This window comes from Marmota flaviventris, chromosome 12, assembly GCF_047511675.1.
Source record: "Marmota flaviventris isolate mMarFla1 chromosome 12, mMarFla1.hap1, whole genome shotgun sequence".
NCBI lineage: Eukaryota > Metazoa > Chordata > Mammalia > Rodentia > Sciuridae > Marmota > Marmota flaviventris.
The window spans coordinates 96942671-96968343 of NC_092509.1; the positions used below are offsets into that span (position 1 = coordinate 96942671).

The 25673-nt window shown below is 35.4% G+C and overlaps 1 protein-coding gene across 1 annotated transcript in view; it reads right to left on the reverse strand.

Moving 5' to 3' along the window:
* The window catches only part of Xpr1 (xenotropic and polytropic retrovirus receptor 1), a 180352-nt gene that overhangs the window by 78786 nt on the left and 75893 nt on the right, over positions 1-25673 (reverse strand). Inside the window, exon 3 of the mRNA XM_027934953.3 lies at positions 714-815. Within this exon, the coding sequence (XP_027790754.1) occupies positions 714-815 (102 nt within the window). The remainder of the gene's footprint in view (positions 1-713; positions 816-25673) is intronic.

Genomic DNA, 25673 nt, shown 5'->3' on the forward strand with positions numbered 1-25673 from the left:
TAGGGTATAAACTCAGCAATATAGGGATTACATGTAAATTTTTTCCCAGAGTCTGGATGAAATGGCCCTATGAATCTAACTCACTTTTTTTTCTGATTCTGTACTAATGAAACCATCTGATCATCACCTAGGTTTCACAGGAATTATGATGTTTAAGGCAATACTCTCTAGAGTTTTAAAAATTTTTCATCATAAAGATATTGTTTTACTAATCCATATTATGTACCTTGCAATATATATACAAGTGAAATTTTAAAGGGTCAGACATAAGTACGTAGAAGTTCTAACATTTTCTTCCAACATTCCAATGGCATCTTGTAGACAGCACTCTGGAGACCAGTGCTCTAGAGAGATAGGGATGAGTGTTCTAGGCAATGGAAAAGGCAAAAAACTGACATAAGTGATAATCTAGAACTGTGCTAACTCAGCTCTGTGTAATATGATAAAATCATTCAGCACTGTGTAAAACGATAAGATGATTTTCAAAGGTCCTGAAATCTATACAACTACAAGAGAATCTAGGCAATGGACAAATAAAACTTTAACACTGAGGAACCAGATGAGTCCTGTTCCAGCTAAACAAAATATTCCTTTATTGCAATACAACAAAGAAAGCAAGTCTCAACCAAACAATATAGATATGGAAGTTTAAAAAGTGCTTATAGAATCTCTCCCCTCCCTAGCAACAGAAATTATCTTTTGTAACTACTCACCTGAATAAAATGTGTTGATTTTGGCAAGTTCTTTTTCACAGGTTTGGAAAAATTTTTCTTCAAACTTGGCAAAATACCTCTTTACTGTGTCCTCATCTGTAACTGAAAGGCAAGAAAAACTACTGAATATAATGTCAGAAGGCCAACTTGGAAAACTAGAAAAATAAAAATTTACATCCTAACTTTCTTAGTCTTTAAAATGGCGACTATATATGTATTATCAGAGAAAATGAATTGTAAATTATATTAAGAAGAGAATAATCAAATGTCTTTTCACAGGAATACAACCCTTAAGTTGAATGAGACTAAATCTCTACTACAATAAAATTTTTAATGTTGAAGAAAAGTATTCTAAGATGTCAGAAGAGGAAGAAACGTCTATAGAAAGAGATAATCTGAGTCTGAGTAGGATTCATTCAGCAAGAAAGTAAATTAATTATTTCAGGGAAGAAAAAATATAACAGCAAAGCATGAAGATATAAATGCATGGTATGTTTCTGGAAAAAAATTGATTTTGTTCTATGTTAAATTGCTACCTAGTCTTTGTACCTCAGCTTCATGAAACACAGAAAAAAAGTGTAGACTACTCAGTGTAAATTAGATGCTCCAAAGTATCAGGAGCTTGATAAGTAACATAAAGGAGTTGAGCAAGTAGATATGGCAAGTGTAGTGATAAATGGTAACTGACACCTTCAGGATAAGGAGTGGTATGGAGTCTGGCAAACTAGAAAGTACACGTCTGTCTAATTGCTGCCATGTGGTGATATGGGGCCCACTTTGTCAGATCTTCCCATTTTTTAGGAGACACCATTAGTTCAGATATTTTAAAAACACTGTGTGGGTCAATCAATATGTTTCTGCAGCACTGATCCACTTTGTGTTGTCTCACTGAATACTGTTATGGTCTAGATCTTGAATGCCATCCCCTCACCCCCTGCCAAATAATTCATGTGTTGAAGGCTTGGTCCCTAGCTGATGGTGTTATTGGGAAGTGATGGAAGCTTTAGGAGGTGGTGCCTACTTGGAGGAAGTAGACTATTGAGAGGGTGGTCCTTAAAGGGTATATATTGGGTCCCCAGCCACTTTTTTTTCTCTCTCTGCTTCCTGGCCACTATGAGGTATACAACTTTGCTCTACCATGCACTCCCCACTATGATGTTTTGCCTTGCCACTGACCCACAAACAATGGAGCTAAGTGACCATGGACTGAAACCTCAAAAACTGTAAGCCCAAATAAATCTTTCTTCCTTTAAATTGATTTTCTCGGGTATTATGGCATATTAATGGAAACCTGACTAAAACAAATATCAATCTACTAAATCCCAAAGTACAAAATACATGTAGCTTCAGGATTCCTAAGAACAAAAGGGTATATTTCTTCCCCCAGTGAGATTCAAATAGACTCTCCAGATGGTAATCATAATATAGAACTACCTTATTTCTGGATCTCTTGGAGTACTCTAAGCTTGAAATATGTAGAAAACAGGTTCCTTTCTCTTCCCCTCGTCCCCCAAATCTTAATGTAATCCCAGAACTCTTAAATAATGACCTGAGAACAAGGGAAATGGTATTTCCCTAAATAACATGCGATATACACATACATACAAATTCATAGTACTACAGATATTTTAAAGAAAAACAAAAGCTTTAAATAAATTCTAAAAACATATCAAATATATTTGTTAAAAAATTAACATTGTGTAAAATTTTTATGTATACATGCCAACTTCTCTAGACATGGAGAAAATGCTTTAGATCTGAGCACATAAAGCAGGATATTCTATTGATTTTACAGGGAAAAGGGGGGGATGGCCACTTTTATGTTTTTCATGAAACTTAATAATTTGGATATAATAATGAAATCAATTAGCTGCTGAAGGCCACTGAGAATTACTTTCTTAAAGCATAAAACAGGCCCCAGCTTTCTAAAACAGCTGACCTTGAGTTAAGGAAGCTCCATGGTAACAGATGTGGCACATATTATAACAGCATCTAGCTATAGCTGATTTAAAACAAGAAGAGTTACGATTATTTTACTTAATTACCTCCTTTTTCATTTTAATTTTGTTTCCTATTGTTAAGACAATTCAAAATCAAAAACATGGGCTTGTTCAAAATAATATATTTTGCTTTCCTATTAACAGGCAACTTTCATTAATATAAAGTGACTAAATTAAGTTGTTCAGCAAAATGATTTAAATATAGTTTCTGTTCTTGAAATAATTTTAATATAAGTCATTTATATAGAGGCTGCATATTCAGCAACATATACTATATAAAATGCTACTAAGAACTTAGAAATAAAACATGTAAAACAAAACATGTATTAAAGTGGGACCATTCTACCCATGAATCAGTTTCCTACGATTTCATTTCCTCACTTTAGAGATTTTTTTTATCTAAAATGCCAACAGTCTGTTATATAGTTTCCTAGTTCATATACAACTTAATAGCCACAAATTAGAAGATGGTATTGTAATGTTAAAATAACCCAAAGAAATAATAGCTGTGAGAAAAGAGGAAGAAAATCACAAATAAAAACAGCAAGGATTGTATAACTAATTACTACAAATTTAAAAGACGAAAACCAGTAAGGATAGCTGTGCAAAATAAATTAAATGAATAATAGTGTTCTTTATCCTCTCAGATTTCAAAAGACCTAGTCAACTACTAAAACCGAAAGTATACTATTGGTAAAGGAATTAGCAAAATACAACAGAAAAAAATAAAGTCCAGAAATAGATCTGCATACATATGGAAATTTAGATTAAGATAAAGGGGCTTCAAGTCAGTGAGAAAGGAATGGATTTTAAACAGAGAGGTTATTTTTAACACTACACAAAATACAAAAACCATGAAAGGAATGATTCATACTTTCACAAAATAAAAAGTCTTCATTCCACAACATACTATAAGCAAAATTAAAAGAGACAGGGAAAACATAATCTGCAACTTTTAAAATAAAGGATTCATATACAAAATATATTTTAAAAATTCTTACAAATCAGTATTAAAAAGACATTCAAGTTCATAAGAAAAATGGGCAAATTACAGCAATTCATAGAAAAAGAAATAAAAGGCCAACAATGAAAGGAGGCTCAACATTCAAATGTCATACAGATGCAACTTTTAAAAAATGAAATACAATTTTTCAACCTCAGACTAGAAACACTTCAAAACAGTGTTATCATTTTGGCAAAGATGAGGGTAAATGAACATTCTCACTCCCTGTCAACAGATATATGAATTTGTAAAGTCCTTTATGAAGGCAATTTGGCAATAGCTATCAAAATTTTCAGTATGTTCAATCCCAGATGTAGGAAACATATTCTAAAGGAATTTTTGCACAAACAAATACAAGGATGTTCATAGGCCATTATTTTTTTTCAAGTGATAAAACAAACTGATGTCCAGTAAAAGGGGGGTTGGTTAAACAAATCATGATAATATTACATAACACAATAGTCATTACACCATAGTAATCATTTAAATAAGTGACATACATACATCCTGGCATGTATGAAAGAATCTCCACAACACACTGTGGTGGAAAAAAATTTAAGTAACAGAATATATATATATATATAGCATGATTCCATTTATAAAAAAAATATGGTTATAAATATTCATCTATACATTCATAGAAAGAAGATTGGAAAGAGGCATAACAAAATGCTAATTGAGGTTACTTCCCTTGACAAAGAAGTATAAAAGGGATTCTCAAGTTTTGCTATCTACAATTATTGTATTGCTTATAATTAAGAGGTATTCATGAATACAGATAAATCACTTGTATAAATAAATGGTATTATATGTTAGAAGAAGAAAAAAAACACATGTCACATCCAACCTCTACATTATACATAGTAAAAGCTAACCAGCATAGCTAGTTAAAATGACTGTATCAGAATCTAGAGGTATTTAGAATGATTATACCTTCCATTCCAGTTATGGGAAGTTGGTAGAAGGCTGACTTATAGAATATAAACTTCTGTTATAGAATGCTTTCAAAAACATACCTACTGAACAATGTAGGAAAACATTAACTCTGAATTGGAGAATCAAAGAATTTCAGAGTTCAAAATCTAGTATAATGTCCTTATTTTGTAGGTGAAAAAAACTGAGGTGTAGATAGCCTACTATGAGAGAGGATTCCTCCCTCCAACAATAACAATATACATTTCATAGAAAATCCCTCTATTTTTTTTATAATAAAATAAAAAAACTATCTACATATCAACTAAATGAAAGTGACCACTGAGTGTTATATGGGTTTTATGGCTTGAATATATGCCTCCTCCAAATTCATATGTTGAAATCCTGATGCTCACTGTGACTGTATTTAAAGACAGGGCCTTTAAAAAAAAAAAAAAAAAAAAAACATGGTATGGATATCTTGCTATTAAGCAAAGAAACAAAATTTTAAATAATTTACTGCTTAAAAAAAAAAGACAGGGCCTTTAAAGAAGTAATTAAGATTAAATAAGACCTTAAGGTTGGGCTGGGGATGTGGCTCAAGCAGTAGCGCGCTCGCCTGGCATGCGTGCGGCCCGTGTTAGATCCTCAGCACCACATACAAACAAAGATGTTGTGTCCGCCGAAAACTAAAAAATAAATATTAAAAAATTCTCTCTCTCTCTCTCTCTCTCATTCTCTCACTCAAAAAAAAAAAAAAAAAGAGTACCTGACTTGTAGCATGTACTCAATTAAAATTTAAAAAAAAAAATTTTTTTTTTTTTTAAAAAGACCTTAAGGTTAATGGGGCCCTAATCCAATAAGTCTGGTGTCCTTATAGGAAAAGGAAGAGACACTTGAGTCCTCCCTCCCTCATTACATACAGAAGAAAGGTTACGTAAGGACACAAGTCTGCAAAAGTCAGGAAGAGAGGCCTTACCAGAAGCCAACCCCACCAAGCATGGACTTCAAATCTCCAAACATTGAAAAAGTAAAATTTCTCTTGTTTAAAACATCCCACCTGGGGCTGAGGTTGCAGCTCAGAGGTAGAGTGCTCACCTAGCTCCCGTGAGGTACTGGGTTCAATCCTCAGCACCACATATAAATAAAATAAAGGTATTGTATCCACTTACAACTAAAAAAAAATTGAAAAAAAAAAATCCAGCCTGTGGTATATTTTTATGGCAGCCTGAGCAGACTAATACAATAAGCTAAATATGTCAACCATTAGTCACTAAAGTCACAAAAGACTAATTCTAGTTCAAAGAGAATTAGTGTTTAAGTACAAATGTTAGCAAGATACAGTAACAACAAGAACAGCATCAACAGAAAAAGGGAAGACAAAAGGGTGAAAAAAAATCCAGAATTGGTGAAGAATTATTCAGAGAACACTGTTAGAGAGATCCCTTTCCTGAGTTAAGTAGACATGAATTCAATCAATTATACTAAAGGGGGAGGGGAGAGCAGGAGGGAATACCAGAATGAGAAACAGACATTGATTTTTTTGTCATTTGTATTGTGGTCTTATCTTCACCTCACATTTATGGATGACAATTTTTTTCTCATCCATCCCCCTAAATGACTATGTTAATAGAAATTACTTAAGAGCACCAATCAGGGCAAAATACTGCTACTGCATAGTAATCACCACCAAGTGCTTTTTACAGCAACTTTTAGGAATATTTTAACTTTTAATAACATAAATGTCACCTAACCTTGTCATGTAATCTCTAAGTTAGATAAAAATGAAGTCTATTAAGATTTAAACCCAATTAAGATTTAATGCAATTGCTCTTTCTGCAGCATAGCTTGTTGATGACGGAAATACCAAATACTGTATTATTTGCAACAAAAGTTAAACTTCCGCTGCTATACACTAACTCAGAAATTTTGATTTTTCATTAACTTGACTGATTAAAAATTTATGTAAATTAAAATAAAATAAAATAAAATCTCCATTAAAGCTGATTCATAGTGGGATAGGGAGCGGGAGCATGAAAGGAATAGACGAACTCTAGATAGGGCAGAGAGGTTGGAAGGGAAGGGAGGGGGCATGGGGCTATTAAAAATGGTGGAATGTGATGATCATTAATATCCAAAGTACAGGTATGAAAACACGAATTGGTGTGAATATACTATGGATACAACCAGAGATATGAAAAATTGTGCTCTATATGTGTAATAAGAATTGTAATGCATTCCGCTGTCATATATTAAAAAAAAACTCCATTAACTCCATTACGTATGTGATGTTACATTCAAATTTTTTGACTAGTCTCAATTTCCTTAATTTCCAGATCTATGAGATATTGAGGGTAGAATTATGTCTATTTTATTTTTATAGATCCTATACTCAACATAATGTCTTGCACACAGTATGTGCTCCAAGATGGGCATGGTGTTGCATACCTATAATCCCAGCGACTCAGGAAGCTGAGGCAAAAGAATCCCAAATTTGAAGTCTGCCTAGGCAACAGAGCAAGACCCTGTCTCAAAATAAAATTAAAAAGGGCCCAGAGGCAGAAAGCTCCTGGGTTCAATCTCCAGTATTACCAAAAAGCAATCATCAAACACAGTATGTGCTCTATACACTTGTTTTTTAAACTGCAAATTTGATATAATATTTGTGAAAAGTATGATTTATTAAAGTGAAAAAATCCAGCAATTCAATAGTCATATACAAAAAAACTGAAGATGGATCTCTATCATACCATATATAGAAATTTAGTCAAAATGTATCAAAGACGTAATGAAACAGCAAAAATTATGAAACTCTTAGAAGAAAACACAAGCATAAATCTTCCTGACCTTTGACAAGGCAATGGTTTCTTAGATATGACACCAAAAGCACAATCAATAAAAGAAAAAATAATCAATAAACTGGACTTCTCAAAATAGAAAAAGCTTGCCTGTTTAAAAAGGCAATATCAAGGGATTCGGGATGTGACTCAAGTGGTAGCATGCTCGCCTGGCATGCGTGAGGCACTGGATTCGATCCTCAGCACCACATAAAAATAAAATAAAGATATTGTGTCCATCTAAAACTAAAAAATAAACATTTTTTTTTAAAAAGGCAATATCAAAAGAAAAAAGAGTGTCAGAATGGAAGAAAATATTGTCAAACCACATAGCTGTTAAGGCTCTAGTAGTTAGATTATATAAAGAATTCTCAACAATAAAAAGAAAACCGTTTTCAAAACAGGTGAAGGATCTGAGTAGTCATTTCTCCTAAGAAGATACACAAAAGCCAATAAACACATGAAAATATTTCAACATCATTAGTCACTAGTGATATGCCAATCAATGCTGCAATGAGATGCTTACTTCATATCCAGTAGCATAGTTATGATAAAGGCAGGCAAACAATAAAAAATGTTGGTAAGGAAATGAAGACATTGGAACCCTAAAATATTGCTAATGAGAATGTAAAATGGTACAGCAACTTTGCAAAACAGTTTGGCAGTTCCCTGCAACAGTTAAATATAGAGTTACCACAGAATTCAGTAATTACACTTCCAGGTATATATACCAAAAGAAGTAAAACCATAAGTTTACAGAAAAACTCATATCAATGTTCATGGCAGCATTATTTAAATAGCCCCAAAATGGAAACAACCCAAATATCTATCAAAATGTGGCATATTTATACAATGAAATATTATTCAGCCATATAAGCAAGGATATACGTAAAATGCTACACTGCAGATAAGCCTTGTAGAGAAAAAATGGGAAAGCCCTACATTACAAAGGCTGCATATTATATAGCTTCACTAATATCAAATGTCCAGAACAAGAAAACCCAGAGACATAGAAAGAGACAGAAAGGAGATTAGTGGTTGGCAAGGGCTAGGGAAGAGGAAGATGAAAAGTGATGGAAACTATTAGTGGTGATGGTTGTACAACTTTGTGAATTTGTTAGAAACTACTGAACTGCATAGGGTGAATTTTATGGTGTGTGAATTATTTATCAATCTCTCTCTCCCTCTCTACGTGTATACACACACACACACACACACACACACACACACACACATTTTTTGAATAAAATTCAAACATCTTAACATGGCCTTTGTACATGAAAGTCCCTTGTCAACCACCCTAACTTTACTCTATCATCACCTGTGGTCAGACAGTAACATCATTAGCTTTATTCAATTGTCCGTCATGTACCCTAGTTTCTTTCCTAACATGCTGTTTCCTCTGCTGGAAACCATTTTGTCTTTGTTTTTTCTTACCATTTAGGTTAAGGTCCCAGATTAAACATCATCTACTAAAGAAAGGTCTTTTCTGATTATCTCTTACCCTGTCAGAAAGACAGTATCCATGTGGAATAGATAAAAGAGAAGAATTCTGTCCTTAAATAAATTTGGGAAATGTGTGATAAACAGTTACACTGATTTCTTTAAATTAGTAGTTCCCAATGATAGGCAAGTCTGCCTCCCAGGGGACATCTAACAACATCTGGAGACATTTTTGGTTGTCAAAACTGGACATCTGGGAGGATGTCATTAGTCTAATGGAATAGAAGCCAGGGACAATGCGAAACATCCTATAATGCCAGGGACAGCAATTCCTTCTTTGCCTCCTGCCCCTCCAAAGAATTAACCTGTCCAAAATGTTAACAGTACCAATGCTGAGAAAATCTGCTGTCAGGCAAAAGAAGCTTTAGTATGCTGGTATACACTGTTACTCTATGAACTGGGACATAGCATACTGTATTTCCAAAAGTTATGTATAAGAAAACCATCCTCCTTAGATATGAAGAGAGTAATGGCAGGAGAAAGATATGGAAGGGGATAGAGAGCATTAATCAAATCTCCAGGAACAGTAATCTGTGGAATACTTGAGAGACATTAACTTCAATATCACCATGACTACCTCTTTGCATTTCAATTACATTCCATATACAATAGTTTCTATGACTTTAAAGTTTCTCCTATTTATGAGAGAGATGATAAATAAAAATTAAATATGTAACTATGCTCCATCAAATATAGAAAGTACTTAGTATTACTGGTTTCATGTTTTAAGAAAAGGGGGTGTTTTTTTAAATTTTTTTTTAAGTGTGAATTATAACTGGGAATAGCTAACTTGAAATTTTATTTTTTTCCAGATACCATTACATCAACAGATGGGGGAATAAATTACATAAAGCATATGGCAAAGATGATTTCAAAGATAAAAATGTTACTCTGAAATCACTGATGTAGTAAAACTAGGGATAATTTGGGAATCATTCACTTAACAAATATTGAGTCCTTCCTATGCACCAAAGCAATCAATGTAGCAGGAATAGAGATAAAATAATAAGCAAAATGAACACAAATTCTGCCTTCAGAGATTACAGTCTACCTAGGGAAAAAGACTTTAATTAAAGGATAAATTACACAAAGCATATGGCAAAGAGATTTCAAAAATTAAAAATGTACCTCTGAAATCACTGATGTAGTAAAAACAGAGATAAATTGGAAATCACTCATTTAACAAATACTGAGTCCTGCCTACACACCAAGCAATGTGGCAGGCCAAATACCCAAAAACTCTGCCCTCAGAGATCACAGCTTACCTTGGGGAAAAGACTAATTAAAAAAAAAAAAAAAAGACACAAAAATACAAAATGAATTTTGAAGAAAAAATGAACATTAGGAAAAAAAACAGTACTGGAACCTTATAAAGAACAGAGCGAGGAGAGGTGTTGGAGTGTCAGAAGAAGTGTCACTTGAGATGAAATCTGAAGGATAAACAGGCATTTGCTAGAGCAAATGCTATAGAAAGAAACATGGTATATTTGAAGAACTGAAGAGAAGTCCTATGGAACCAGTCCCAGGAGCAAAGGGGGACAGTAATGGCTGTTAAGGCTAGAGAGGCAAGGTTGCCTGATTAGTTAAGGGCCAGGAAAACAAAGGGTTAGCCTTCATCCTGAGATACATGAAACATCTTTCAAGGACATTAAACAGAGGGATAATTATGATCAGATATGCTTTCCAGAAGAGGGGATGTCAGGAGACCAACCAGACTTAGCACAGCAGATATCAAGTGAGAGATCATGACAGCCTGAACTAGGGTAAAGGCACTGGAGACATCAGTGAAAAAATTCAAGAGATATTCTGAAGGTAAAATCCACCTATTTTAATGATCAACTGGATATAGTTTTGTTGCCAATTACCTATGTGAGCTTGAGTAAGTGATTTTTTGGCACTGTGTTTTCTCTTTTAAAAAGGAGAGCATGTAAATAAGCAATCCTAAATCCTCTTCTAATGCCAAATAATTAAAACTGCTAATTTCTACCAAATGATTCTGAATCCAGCCAGGATTAAGTGATCTCTAACAATATTTTCTGATTTCAGTCTATTTTGGAGTTTAATGATATGAGGTTTATTTCACATATACCCTCATAAATATTCTTGAAGGAACACACACACAATCTTCTAATCCATATTAGTGACACGTAATTGAGATGAAATGAATCTCACTGACACTAGCTCTTATTAATTACCCCAATGAATAGTTACCTAATGTCTTGCTAGCCAAAGAATACCAACACTAGAAATACTGATAAATAATTCAAAGAAGGGCAATAAATCAATAGTAAAGACAGTGGTACATATGAGTGATTTTTCAACTTTTTTTTGCTCTTGTAACCTCTAAAAGAATTATGAATCTTGCATATACAATGTGATTTCTGTTACACTGTAACTTAAAAAAAAAGTCATTATTTAAAGCATATAATGGAATTTAAATGCCCCAGCAATTTGGTAACTACCATCATTATCAAATACATTTAAAATATTATATATCTCCACACACATATGTGTATGTGTGTGTGGATATATATATATAAATGTATATGAATATTTGATACTAGGGAAAGAACACAGGGGTGCTCTACCAATGAGCCACATCACCAGTTATTTTTAGTTTTTGAGACAGGAACCCGCTAAGTTGCTAAGGTTGGCCTTGAACTTGTGATCCTCTTGCCTGAGCTTCCCAAGTAGTTGGTGTTGGTATTCTTTAAACCTCCTCTTTAACAACTGGAAAATAAATATTCCATTTTCTTCTTTAATTTTTATTCCCAGTCAACATAGATTACAGAATTTACCCTGATATGTTTTTATGTTTGAAAGCTGTTTATGAAATATAGCATCATACATTAAATATGTATATAAATTAAAATTTAAACATAAAACTTTCCTAGCCATAAAGTTAAATATTAAAAATTCTTCTGCACTGGAATATTATTACAATTTATTAGAATATACTGCATCAAAACAACATAAATATTTACAAATATTAAACATAAAAAATTAGATATTATTGGAAACTTTAAATCTCATATTTAAATAGAGCATTTTCTCCCAATTGGCTCACATTTCAATTGACAAATGTTACATTATTAGAATGATAAATGTTACATCATTTGCTAGAATATTAAATACTATAGACAATTATTCATTTCTATCCCTATTTTTCAACTTATCCATGTAAGTGCAGAGAAACTTCATATACATAAATAAGTAGATCAAAATGGAAGTTTATTGTAGCAATGAAATGTCACCTTTCCACATATTTTTAAAAAATCACACAATAATTTTAATCCTTAAAATTAGTTTTAAGGATTTTTAAGCTTCATGATTAAGTCTTCCTTCAATTTCACTGAATACAAAAACTTGGACTTGGAAAAGTCCAATACCTGCAATGAATACTGGAGTACAGTCAATCATCATGATGAGGCAGAGCAGGAAGGGTACTGAATCCTCTACCAAGGTTTCTCCCTAATGCAAACTGCTTCCAAAAATATGTTTCCACCACCGACCGGTTCAGAAGCTGCTGACTACCCTCCCAAGCTTTCACATAATCCCCGCATACACAATATGCCTGAACTAGACTGATAAATGACCTTCCTTGGATGGCAACAGCTAGCACCTTTACTATCTTTTACAAGCCCCAAAGAAAAACCTAACATGCATGCACAGACTGTCAGTCAAGTGCAGCCTCTGATGCTGAGAGCAAAGAACTGACAAGATATGCAGAAATCCTGAGATCATGTATAATAGCTACCTGCGCGGCTGTGCGAACTCACCCTTTGTGTATATGAACTTTGCTCAAGTTGGGTCCAGGAGCCCTACCCAACACAGTGTCTTCCTTGTGCTCATGTATAAGCCCTAATGAAGTCTCACTTAGATGTATTGCTAGCATCTTCATGATTTCTGCCTTGAAATAAGGAAAAGAACCCTGGGATAAGCTGGTAATACTAAAAGCTAAGAGCTGGTAACATCAAAAAGAGCTGCCTTTTACCTTTTTGTGACATCTATCCTGAACTGAGCCAAAGAATTCCACATTTACTGGTAACAACAATGGGATTCATTCTGAGACTGAATCATTAGTCAGTTCCTTCACTGTGCAAATATCATAGAGTGTACCTCTACAAACCTAGAGAGTACAGCCTACTATATACTTTGGTGATATGGTAAATATTGTCATATATGGAATCTATCATTGACTTAAATACTGTTAAACAGTGCATGACTAGATTGAAAAGTATTCTTTTGCTTGGAGGCCAGAGTGGCAAAGTATATACCAAAACTCAAAGTGAGTAAAAGATGAGTTTTTCTTTCATAGAGTCAGGGAAAAGCAATAGGAAAGGGAACATCTTGACTGCAGGCAATTCATTATTCAGGCCGAACAATTCCAGGAATTAGTATATATGGAAGATCTGGAAATTGATTCTATTAAAAGACAATAATAAGAACTTCTTCCAGCACTGTTCTATATTTAACCAACATGACAAAACTTGTATATAGATGATATTTTTAAGAGAATTATCTATTCTTTATTAAAAGATTTCCATCCACTAATTCTGTTAGCTAATTAATAGATCCACCTTTTTAGAGGATCCAAGATGGCGGGCTACAGGGTGGCTACATGCTGTGTCGCTTCAGGGCTTGGGAGTAAGTAGTGGGAATATGTTTCTCTGTGAGTGATTAGAGGACCCCTGACAGCTGCTCCAGTGCAGGAAACATGGCCGCCAAGCCATGCAGGTCTCCAGGTCTTAGTGCTAGCACAGGACTCCTGGCCACTCGTCCTTGCAGGTCTTCTGGGTGCCCGAGTAGGACCACCAGCATTAGCATCCACGCAGGACTCCTGATCGCCCACCTGTGCAGGAATCACGGCTGTGCTCCCAAGCAGGATACCCAGCTGCTGCCTACATGCAGGAAGTCTGGCCACTCCTGTGTGGACCCCCATCTACCAATGTGGGGCTCCTATGGTCCCCTTCATATTGGGGCACTGCAACTATTGCCAGTCCCTCTACAGGCGGTGGCACCTTCATGATTTCTGCCTCGAATTAAGGAAAAGAACCCTGGGATGAGCTGGTAATACTAAAAGCTAAGAGCTGGTAACATCAGCCGCCTTCATCTTGGGACACCTTTGTGGCCATCTTTAGTTGGGGAAAGTCCCAGCTTAGAACACCGGCTGGGGATTAGAAGCAATATCAAGGTACCAAAAGTCCCCAACTCCCCACTCTCCTGGCAGCCGCTAACCCAGCACAGTGCCTGTGGCTACAAGGTTGGTCCACAGCTCACAAAACCTTGTCCTGAGCTGCTCAATATAAAACAGCTTTCTGTGACAGCTCCCAGAGTGCAGCCCACAAGGCCTCTGCAGAGAAAGGTTCCTGATTGGGAAGTAGAAAGGAATGGGGATGAGTGAGATACAGTTTAGAGACTAAAATAGAGAGCAGGAATTGTGAGGTCTGTAGGCGATATAAGGAGATAAGACCAGATGTCCACATCACATGAGTGGGCTCCAAAAGAGAACCTTGAACCAACCCTCCTACCCTAATAACCTCCACCACCCTGAGGGTGGAGATATCGGCAAATAAAAGACAATCCCACCTACTGGATGAGAAGGAAGCTAGAAAGATACTGATCTCCAACAAAAACAATCCTTGTATCTTCCTTTGAGATTTTCTCTCTCTTCCTTCTCCCACCATCATCACATCCCCAATATTTGTGAAACCAAGTACTTTTCATGAATTAGGCTACTGAGAACTGAAATGCCTGAATAGTATATTACAATGGTGTTGTATATTCTTTTATCTCCTATTTATACATTTTTATTTTTCTTAATTTTTATGTTTGTTTTCTCTCTCTACTGTCTTCCCACTTACTTGTCTCCCCAAAATCACTCTCTCTCTTCTCTTCCTACTAACCAACTTCTTTAGATTCCTCTTTCACATTTTCTAAAATCTAATATCTCTATATCTTCATCTCCTACCCCCTCAACATCTCATCCTACAATTCACTCCCAGTTCTTTGTCCACCATCAGAAACTGCAGACCCTTTTGAAAATCTTTTGTAGATAATTATTGGACTTATCTTTATCTTTTTCACATATATTAAATTATGTAGAGACATTAATGAACAAGAGCAAGTCGTGGCAGCTGCAGTAAAACAGGCTTTAGATGCCAGAGACATTAATGAACAAGGGCAAATTGTGGCAGCTGCAGTAAAACAGGCTTTAGATGCCAGGCCAATAACATGCTACAATTGTGAACAAACAGGACATTTTAAAAGGAATTGCCCCATTGGAGGAGGGTTTAACAAAACTAGGTATCAAAGGAGTAGAATACCAGGTATTTGCCCACGATGCCGTAGAGAGAGACATTGGGCTAATGAATGCCGTTCTCAAACCACCATAGAGGATACTCCATTATCAAAAAACGAACAAGGACCAGGTGTTTATCCACGATATCGTGGAGAAAGGCATCAGGCTCCATTGCCAAAAAATGGACAGGGGGGCCCAATGCTCCGGGGCCCAAAACCACAAATATACGGAGCACTGGAGGAACACAGCAACCCCATCAGGGTAGTGCCCAGGACACATTGTCCATCAGATCCCTCATCAGACAAACCAGAGGGAGCGCAGGGTTGGACATCTGCGCCTCCGCCAGAGCAGTACTAACTCCAGAGATGGGAGTTCAAATCATTCCCACAGGGGTGAAAGGACCTCTTCCCAAAGGAACAGTAGGCTTATTATTGGGACGCAGCTCTTCTACTCTAAAAGGACTTATGATAAGTCCTGGGGTAATTGATCCCGATTATGAAGGTGAAATAAAAATTATAGCCAGTTCTCCAAAGGGTATATCAGTAATTTCACCAGGAGATAGAATAGCACAGTTACTAATAATACCCAGCCTACATGATAAATTTTCCAGTCGTACTGTAGAAAGAGGTTCCAAGGGATTAGGCTCCACAGGTGTAGATTGGGCTATGCTTTCTTTAAATTTAGATTCTCGCCCCATGCTTAAAACTAAATATTCAAGGACATGAATTTAATGGGCTACTGGATACAGGTGCAGACCTTAGCATCATCTCTCGTCAAGAATGGCCAAAACACTGGCCATTACAACAAGCCACTCAAAGGCTTCGAGGCCTAGGAGTGGCGACTAATCCCCATAGAAGTGCAATGGTATTAGATTGGAAGGATCCTGAAGGATGTGAAGGAACTATACAGCCATATGTATTGGATCATCTTCCCGTAAATTTATGGGGACGAGATGTCCTAGATCAATTAGGTTTGACATTAACAAATAACATCAACCAAAATGCACCCACTATTATGACTAGACAAGGTTTTAGGAAAGGAAAAAGATTAGAAAAACAAGAACAAGGTATAGCAGCACCAATACAAATAGATCAAGGAACAGACAGACATGGGTTGGATTTTCAGAAAGGGCCACTGAGACAATAAAAATTACTTGGAAATCAGAAAGACCAGTATGGGTTCCTCAGTGGCCCCTGACTAAAGAAAAGATACAAGCAGCCCATGACCTGGTCAAACAACAATTAGCAGAAGGACATATACAACCTTCTGTATCTCCCCATAATACTCCCATTTTTGTCATCAAAAAGAAATCTGGTAAATGGAGATTATTGCAAGATTTAAGAGCCATTAATAATGAGATGGTTATTATGGGACCTGCTCAATCAGGGATTCCTCAGTTGTCTGCTTTGCCAAAAACCTGGTATGTTTTAGTTATAGATATTAAAGATTGTTTTTTTTCAATTCCAATTCATCCTGAGGATAGTCCACGTTTTGCATTTACTATCCCTGCACTGAATCATGAAGGTCCTGATCAGAGATATGAATGGAAAGTACTCCCTCAAGGGATGGCTAACAGCCCAACTATGTGTCAAATTTATGTTAACAAAGCAATCCAGCCACTTAGAAATCAAAATTCTGAACTACAAATATTTCACTATATGGATGATGTATTATTAGCACACAAAGATAAAAACACATTGCTAGAATGTTATGCCACACTTACAAACTTATTAAAAAATTATAATCTAGAGATAGCAATAGATAAAGTACAATTAAATTTTCCAATTAATTATTTAGGAGTTCTATTATCCTCAACCATGGTCCGTCCACCAAAAATTCAAATACGAGTAGATCAACTCAAATCACTTAATGACTTTCAAAAGTTATTAGGAGACATAAATCGGATAAGGCCTTATTTAGGTATACCAACAGGAGAGTTGGGACCTTTATTTGATATCCTAAAAGGTCCATCAGATCCAAATTCACCCCGAATGTTAACGCCTGAAGCAAGAAAGGCATTAAAAATCATTGAAACATATATGGAAAATATGCATTTGGATAGAATTGATATATGTTTGCCTTTATTATTTATTGTACTACCAACAAAAAATATTCCTACAGGAGTATTTTGGCAAGAAGGTCCATTATTATGGATACATTTATCTTATTCTCCTAACACTATTCTTACTAGGTATCCTGAGGCTGTAGGACAATTAATACTCAAAGGAATAAAAGCAGCAAAGGGAGTGTTTGGAATTTCTCCCAATAAAATTATTACTCCATATACTATGAATCAAATTGATGAGTTAGCTAATGAGTTAAATACTTGGGCAATAATCATGTGCAAATCTAATGTTTCATTTGATAACCACTTACCATCTAATCCTTTATTGTCTTTTTGGTCATTGCATCCTGTAATTTTTCCAAAAATGACAAGAAAAACACCTATCATGAATGCTCCAAATATATTCACTGATGGGTCAAATAATGGTACAGCAGCAGTAGTTACCCCTGATCAAACTTTTACATTTTTAGTACCCAAACAATCAGCTCAAAAGGTAGAGCTTAATGCAGTTTTACAAGCTTTTGTGATGTTTAAAGATTCTGTATTTAATTTATTTTCTGATAGTCAGTATGTAGTTAATGCTATAGTATCTCTTGAAGATGCTGGTAGGATTTCCCCTTCTTCTACTGTTTTCTCTTTGCTTTCCACTATACAAAGTCTAATCTGGGACAGAAAAGATCCATTCTTTATAGGACATATCAGGGCACATACAGGATTGCCTGGAGCCCTTAGTTTGGGCAATGATTTAGCAGATAAAACTACACATGACATACATATTTTCTCTACACTAGAAGAAGCTATAAATTTTCATAAAAAGTTCCATGTCAATGCTAATACTTTACAAAAGCGTTTTAAAATAACTAAGGAACAAGCTAGACAAATAATAAAACAATGTCAAAATTGTGTGACCTTTTTACCACAAGTTAATCTTGGAGTCAATCCTAGAGGATTGATACCTAACCATATTTGGCAGATGGACGTCACACACTTGCTAGAATTTGGAAAATTAAAATATTTGCATGTTACAGTTGATACTTCTTCTGGATTTTTGATGGGCTCCCTTCATGCCGGAGAAAAAACTAAAGATGTTATAGCTCATTGCTTACAAAATTTTGCCACTGTGGGTGTTCCAAAACAGTTAAAAACAGATAATGCCCCTGGTTATACTTCTACCTCTTTTAAACAATTTTGCTCAACATTTGGCATTACTCATATAACAGGAATCCCATACAATCCACAGGGACAAGGCATAGTTGAAAGAGCTCATCAAACTATTAAAATGTACTTATTAAAGCAAAAAGAAGGAATTGGGAAGGGGTATATATTCCCCAAAGATAAACTTAAAATAACCCTTTTTACTCTAAACTTTTTAAATTTGGATTCATCAGGACTTAGTGCTGCGGAAAGGCATATGTGTCCAAAAAATGTACATAAGCCCAAGGTACTTTGGAAGGATATTCTAACAGGACAATGGAAAGGTCCTGACCCAGTAATTGTCTGGAGTCGGGGGTCTGTTTGTGTGTTTCCACAGGGAGAACAGCAGCCGATTTGGATTCCAGAGAGATTAACCAAGGTCCTGACCCAGTGATTGTCTGGAGTCGGGGGTCTGTTTATGTGTTTCCACAGGGAGAACAGCAGCCGATTTGGATTCCAGAAAGATTAACTAAAGCGATTTCTACAGACCAAAAAGAAGATGATTTGGCTCAAATCCATAACAACTGATATCCAAAACTCCAGTTTGGCTATTCTTACATCTGCAACAGAACCAGGATGCTTTTTTCAATATCTATTTTATTATTGCCCTTTGCCATATCATGAAGTTCTATTTTGTTTTTTGAGCTCATACAGACCTAGGTTAATGTTTTGCTGATCAGTTCTATTTTTTGACTATAGAGTTTTTAAACATTGCAATGGAGATTTCACCTGTAAAAAGTTATAAGGCCTTTACTATAATGTTATGTGTTGTATGTATTATGTTATGTGTGCACACTTGTGTTTTGTGTTATATGTTTGAATGTCCATATATCATATATGATGAGCGCTCATGATAAAATGGATCCAAATATTTTTTTTTTTTCACGTGATTTATATGGTTTAATTTAAATTGGGTAAACAACTGTTGAGGATTGTTTTAATATGTAAACAAAAAAGAAGGTTAACAGATCTGTTTGTTTACTTTCACCTTTCCTTTTCATTATATTTAATAATTCTCTTAAAGACAATGTAAATTGTTAAGAAAATTGTTTTCTTTTAGTGCCTTCTGTAATGTTACATAATTTTTTCTTTAGCCATTATTGCCAGAATTCCTATCTTCATCCCAGTGCCGGTGAAGACAATGTAAATTGTTAAGAAAATTGTTTTCTTTTAGTGCCTTCTGTAATGTTACATAATTTTTTCTTTAGCCATTATTGCCAGAATTCCTATCTTCATCCCAGTGCCGGTGAAGACAATGTAAATTGTTAAGAAAATTGTTTTCTTTTAGTGCCTTCTGTAATGTTACATAATTTTTTCTTTAGCCATTATTGCCAGAATTCCTATCTTCATCCCAGTGCCGGTGAAGACAATGTAAATTGTTAAGAAAATTGTTTTCTTTTAGTGCCTTCTGTAATGTTACATAATTTTTTCTTTAGCCATTATTGCCAGAATTCCTATCTTCATCCCAGTGCTGGTGAAGTCAAAGATAAAACCAATCTACACCTTCTACAATAGCCATCACTGAACTGCTTGCAGAACTTGCCTGGACACATTGTGAGCTCACCTGTATGCATTTTGAACTATCTGTTGGTGCAGCGACTTGTGGTAGTGTTGGGGTATTTTTGCTGATGATGTCACCGGTGGTACAATTTTTCAAAGGAGCCCTCAATTGGCTTAATGTCATGGCATTTTGCATCCTCCTCTACTAGTGATGGTCTAAAATTTGGGGGCCAACAGAGGTGAGGCAAAGAACCTCACCCCCCCACTGGTGCAAAGGCCTATCCACAAGTATGGCTGTATGCTGGACCGGTAGTCAGTGACGGGTATGATCCAATTGCAGTGGTACCAACCTAAGACAGGAGGCTGACGCCTAGAGGTCAGTTCATCCGATGACGGGTAAGGACCATATGTTGAATTGGACTGCCTAACAGGCACGGTCCCTAAGCCACATGCTTGTTGTTTAAACAGAGAGGGGGAGATGTTGAGAGCCACAGCCGAAGGGGCCCCAGCAAACTTCCAGCTGCCAGCAATCCAGCTGCCGGCTGATGATTGGCTCACAGCGGCCCCAGCAACATCTAGCTGATTGGCTCCTTGGCCCCAGCAACATCTAGCTGATTGGCTCCTCTGCGGTGATGCTCATTGGACTGTTTCCCTGCCCTTTCAGACCACGGAGCTGCTCATTGGGGGACTTTTTGGCTCTGCCCACGTGACCCAGCCAATCGGCCTCAAGAGCAGGAGGATTGTGGGAGGTGGGGAGAAGCTTGTGGGGGGAGAGAGAGGCTTGTGGAAAGCCGATGGTGGCAGTTGAGGCTCTGAGGGGTTTTTTCCTGAGAGGCTGTTTGTTTGGCGTGTTTGGTTCTAAAAATAAAGTTAGTTTCTTTTGACAAGTGGCTCCTGATTGTGCCCAGCCAGACTGCGGCACTTATCTTTTCTGTTTATTGTGATAAACTCATAAACGTCTTTATAGCAGCTGTTTGGTTTAAGGTTGTATATTGTTTGTATTGGGATCTATTCACATTGTTCTCCCCATTAAAAGAAAGGTATTAGAAACCTTCAGGGATACTATAAGCCTATAGGGTAAAAACTGTAACACCTTGGATCTGCAGGGCTAGAAGGGAAGACACACGAACAACATGAAAAAACAAGGGAAGAAAGTGCCCCCAACAAACCAAGATATTATATTATTAGAATCCATGGCCAGCACAACAGATGAAATGACAGAGAAGGAGTTCAGGATGTACATAATTAAAATGTTCTGTGAATTAAAGGATGATATAAGAGTACAAATACAGGCTGTAAAAGATCATTTTAATAAAGAGCTACATAAGCAAATATAGGAAGCAAGAGATTACTTCAATAAGGAGATAGAGGTTCTGAAAAACTATCAAACAGAAATCCTTAAAATGAAAGAAACAATAAACCAAATTAAAAGCTCAATAGAAAGCATCATTAACAGATTAATCACTTGGAAGATAGACAATGAAAACAAAATATATAATCTTGAAAAGAATGTTGACCACACACTGAAGATGGTCAGAAACCATGAGCAGAACATTCAAGAATTATGGGATAACATAAAAAGTCCAAATTTAAGAATTATTGGGATAGAGGAAGGCATAGAATTCCAAACCAAAGGAATGAATCTTTTCAATGAAATGATTATCAGAAAATTTTCCAAACACAAAAAATGAATTAGAAAACGAAATACAAGAGAGGCTTACAGGACACCAAATATACAAAATCAAAACAGATCAACACCGAGGCACATTATAATGAAAATGCCTAGCATACAGAATAAGGAGAGAATTGTAAAAGCCACAAGAGAAAGGAATCAGAAGAGGGAAACAACCAATTATAATATCTGCAGGTTTTTCAACCCAGACCCTGAAAGCTAGAAGATCCTGGAACAACATATACCAAGCTCCGAAAGAAAATGGACACCAACAAAGAACCTTATATCCAGCAAAATTAAGCTTTAGTCTTGATGATGAAATAAAACCTTACATGATTAAAAAAAAAAGTTAAAAGAATTTACACATAGGAAGCCTATAGAACATCCTCAGCAAAATATTCCATGAGGAGGAAACAAAAAACAACAATGAAAATCAGCAAAGGGAGGTATTACACTAAAGGAAATACTAATCAAAAGAGAAACCAAGTCAAGTTAAATACCAAAAATAAACAAATATGACCAGGAATATAAATCATGCTTGAATGTTAATAGCCTAACCTCACCAATCAAAAGACACAGACTGGCATAGTGGAATTAAAAAAAAAAAAAAGACCCAATAATACGCTGCCTTCAAGAAACTCTTCTCATAGGAAAAGACATCCACAGACTGAAGGTGAAAGGTTGGGAAAAAAAACATACCACTCACATGGACTGCAGAAACAAGTAGGAGTTTCCATCAAATAAGTAGATGGAAATAAATAAGTTAATCCAAAGGGATAAAGAAGGATATTTCATAATGCTTAAAGGAACCATTCATCAACAAGACATAACAATAATAAAATTTATATGCACCAAACAATGGAGTGTCTACATTTATCAAACAAACTCTTCTCAAGTTCAAGAGTCAAACAGACCACAACACAATAATTCTGGGTGACTTTAATACACCTCTTTCACCACTGGATAGATCATTCAAACAAAGGCTGAACAAGGAAACTATAGAACTCAATAATACAATCAATAACTTAGACTTAACTGACATAAAAAGAATATTTCAGCCTTCAATTAATAAATACATTTTCTTTTCAGCAGCACATGGATCCTTCTCTAAAATAGACCATATATTAAGCCATAAGGCAACTCTTAGCAAATATAAAGAAGTAGAGATACTACCCTGCATTTTATCAGATCATAATGGAATGAAATTAGAAATCAATGATAAAAAATAAAAGCTACTCCAACACTTGGAGACTAAATAATATGCTATTGAATAAACAATGGGTTGCAAAGAGATTAAAATCAAATAAGAGATTAAAAAATTCTTAGAAGTGAATGAGAACACAGATACAATGTATCAAATTCTCTGAGACACTCTGAAGGCAGTGCTAAGAGGAAAGTTCACTGCATGGAGTTCATTCCTTAAAAGAAAAAGTCAACAAATAAATAACTTCATATTACATCTCAAAGCCATAGAAAAAGAAGAACCAAAAGCAGTATAAGACAGAAAATAATTAAAATTAGGGCTGAAATCAATGAAATTGAAACAAAAGAAACAATTGAAAAAAATTGACAAAACTAAAAGTTGGTTCTTTAAAAAAATAAATAAAATTGACAAACCCTTAGCCATGCTAATGAAGAGAAGGAGAGAGAAAACTCAAATTACCAAGATCCATGATGTAAAAAGAAGTATCACAACGGACACTACAGAAATACAGAAGATAATTAGAAATTATTTTGAAAACTTGTGCTCCAATAAAATAGAAAACATCGAAGGCACTAACAAAATTCTAGGGTCATATGATTTGCCCAAATTGAATCAGGATGATATACACAAGATAAACAGATCAATTTCAAGCAATGAAATAGAAGATGCCATCGGAAGCCTACCAACCAAGAAAAGATCAGGACAGGATAGATACACAGCTGAGTTCTACAAGACTTTTAAAGAATTAATATGAATACTCTTCAATTTATTTCAGGAAATAGAAAAAGAGGGAGCTCATCCAAACTCATTCTATGAGGCCAATATCACCCTGATTCTAAAACCAGGCAAAGATACATTAAAGAAAGAAAACATCAGGCCAACATCTCCAATGGACATAGATGCAAAAATTCTCAATAAAATTCTGGCAAATTGAATACAAAAACATATCAAAAAGATAGTGTACCATGATCAAATGGGGTTCATCCCAGGGATGCAATGTTGGTTCAACATATGGAAATCAATAAATGTAATTCATCACATCAATAGACGTAAAGAACCATATATATGATCATCTCAATAGATGCAGAAAAAGCATTTGACAAAATACAGCACCCATACATGTTCAAAACACTAGAAAAACCTAGGGATAATAGGAACATATCTCAACATTGTAAAAGTTCTCTATGCTAAGCCCCAGGCCAACATCATTCTAAATGGAGACAAATTGAAAGCATTCCCTCTAAAAACTGGAACAAGACAGTGATGCCCTATTTCACCACTTCTATTTAACACAGTTCTTGAAACTTTAGCCAGAGCAATTAGACAGACGAAAGAAATTAAAGGAATACAGATAGGAAAAGAAGAACTCAAATTAGCACTATTTGCCACTATATGATTCTAATACCTAGAAGATCCAAAAAATTCCACCAGAAAACTTCTAGAACTAGTAAATGAATTCAGCAAAGTAGCAGGATACAAAATCAACATCCATAAATCAAAGGCATTTCTGTATATCAGTGACAAATCCTCTGAAAGGGAAAAGAAGAAAACTACCCCATATATAATAGCCTCAAAAAAAAATTGGAATGAACCTAATAAGAGGTGAAACAAAATAAAAGACTTCTACAATGAAAACTACAGAAGACTAAAGAAAGAAATTAAAGACAACCTTGGAAGATGAAAAGATCTGCCTTGTTCTTGGTTAGGCAGAATTAATATTGTCAAAATGACCATACTACCAAAAGCATTATACAGATTTAATGCAATTCAGATCAAAATCCAAATGACATTCCTCATAGAAATAGAAAAAGCAGTCATGAAATTCATCTGGAAAAATAAGAGACCCAGAATAGCTAAAGCAATCCTTAGCAAGAAGAGTAAAGCAAGTAGCATCCCTATACCAGACCTTAAACTATACTACAGAGCAATAGTAACAAAAACAGCATGGTATTGGCACCCAAATAGACTGGTAGACCAATGGTACAGAATAGAGGACACAGAGACTAACCCACATAATTACAGTTATGTTATACTAGACAAAGAATCCAAAAACATGCATTGGAGAAAAGATAGCCTGGCAAATAGTGCTGGGAAAACTGGAAATCCATATGCAACAAAATGAAATTAAACCTCTATCTCTCACCATGCACAAAACTCAACTCAAAGTGATCAAGAACCTAGGCATTAAACCAGAGACCTGAGTCTAATACAAGAAAAAGTAGGCCCAAACCTCCATCATATAGGATTAGGCCCCTACTTCCTTAATAAGACTCCTAATAGCGCAAGAATTAAGAGCAAGAATTGATAAATGGTATGGATTCAAACTAAAAAGCTTCTTCCAAGCAAAAGAAACAATCAATGAGGTGAATAGAGAGCATACAGCTTGGGAGCAAATTTTTAGCACTTGCACATCAGATAGAGCACTAATCTCTAGGATATCTAAAGAACTGAAAAAGCTAAACACCAAAACAACAACAACAACAGCAACGAAACAATCATTAAATGGGCCAAGGAACTGAACAGACACTTGATATACAATCAATCAACAAATATAAAAAAAAAAAAGTTCAACATCTCTAACAATTAGAGAAATGCAAATCAAAACTACTCTAAGATTTCATATCACTCCAGTTAGAATCGGCAGCTATTAAAAATACAAACAACAGTAAGTGTTGGCGAGGATGTGGGGAGAAAGGCATATTCATACATTGCTGGTAGGACAGCAAATGGTGTAGCCAATATGGAAAGCAATATAGAGATTCCTTGGAA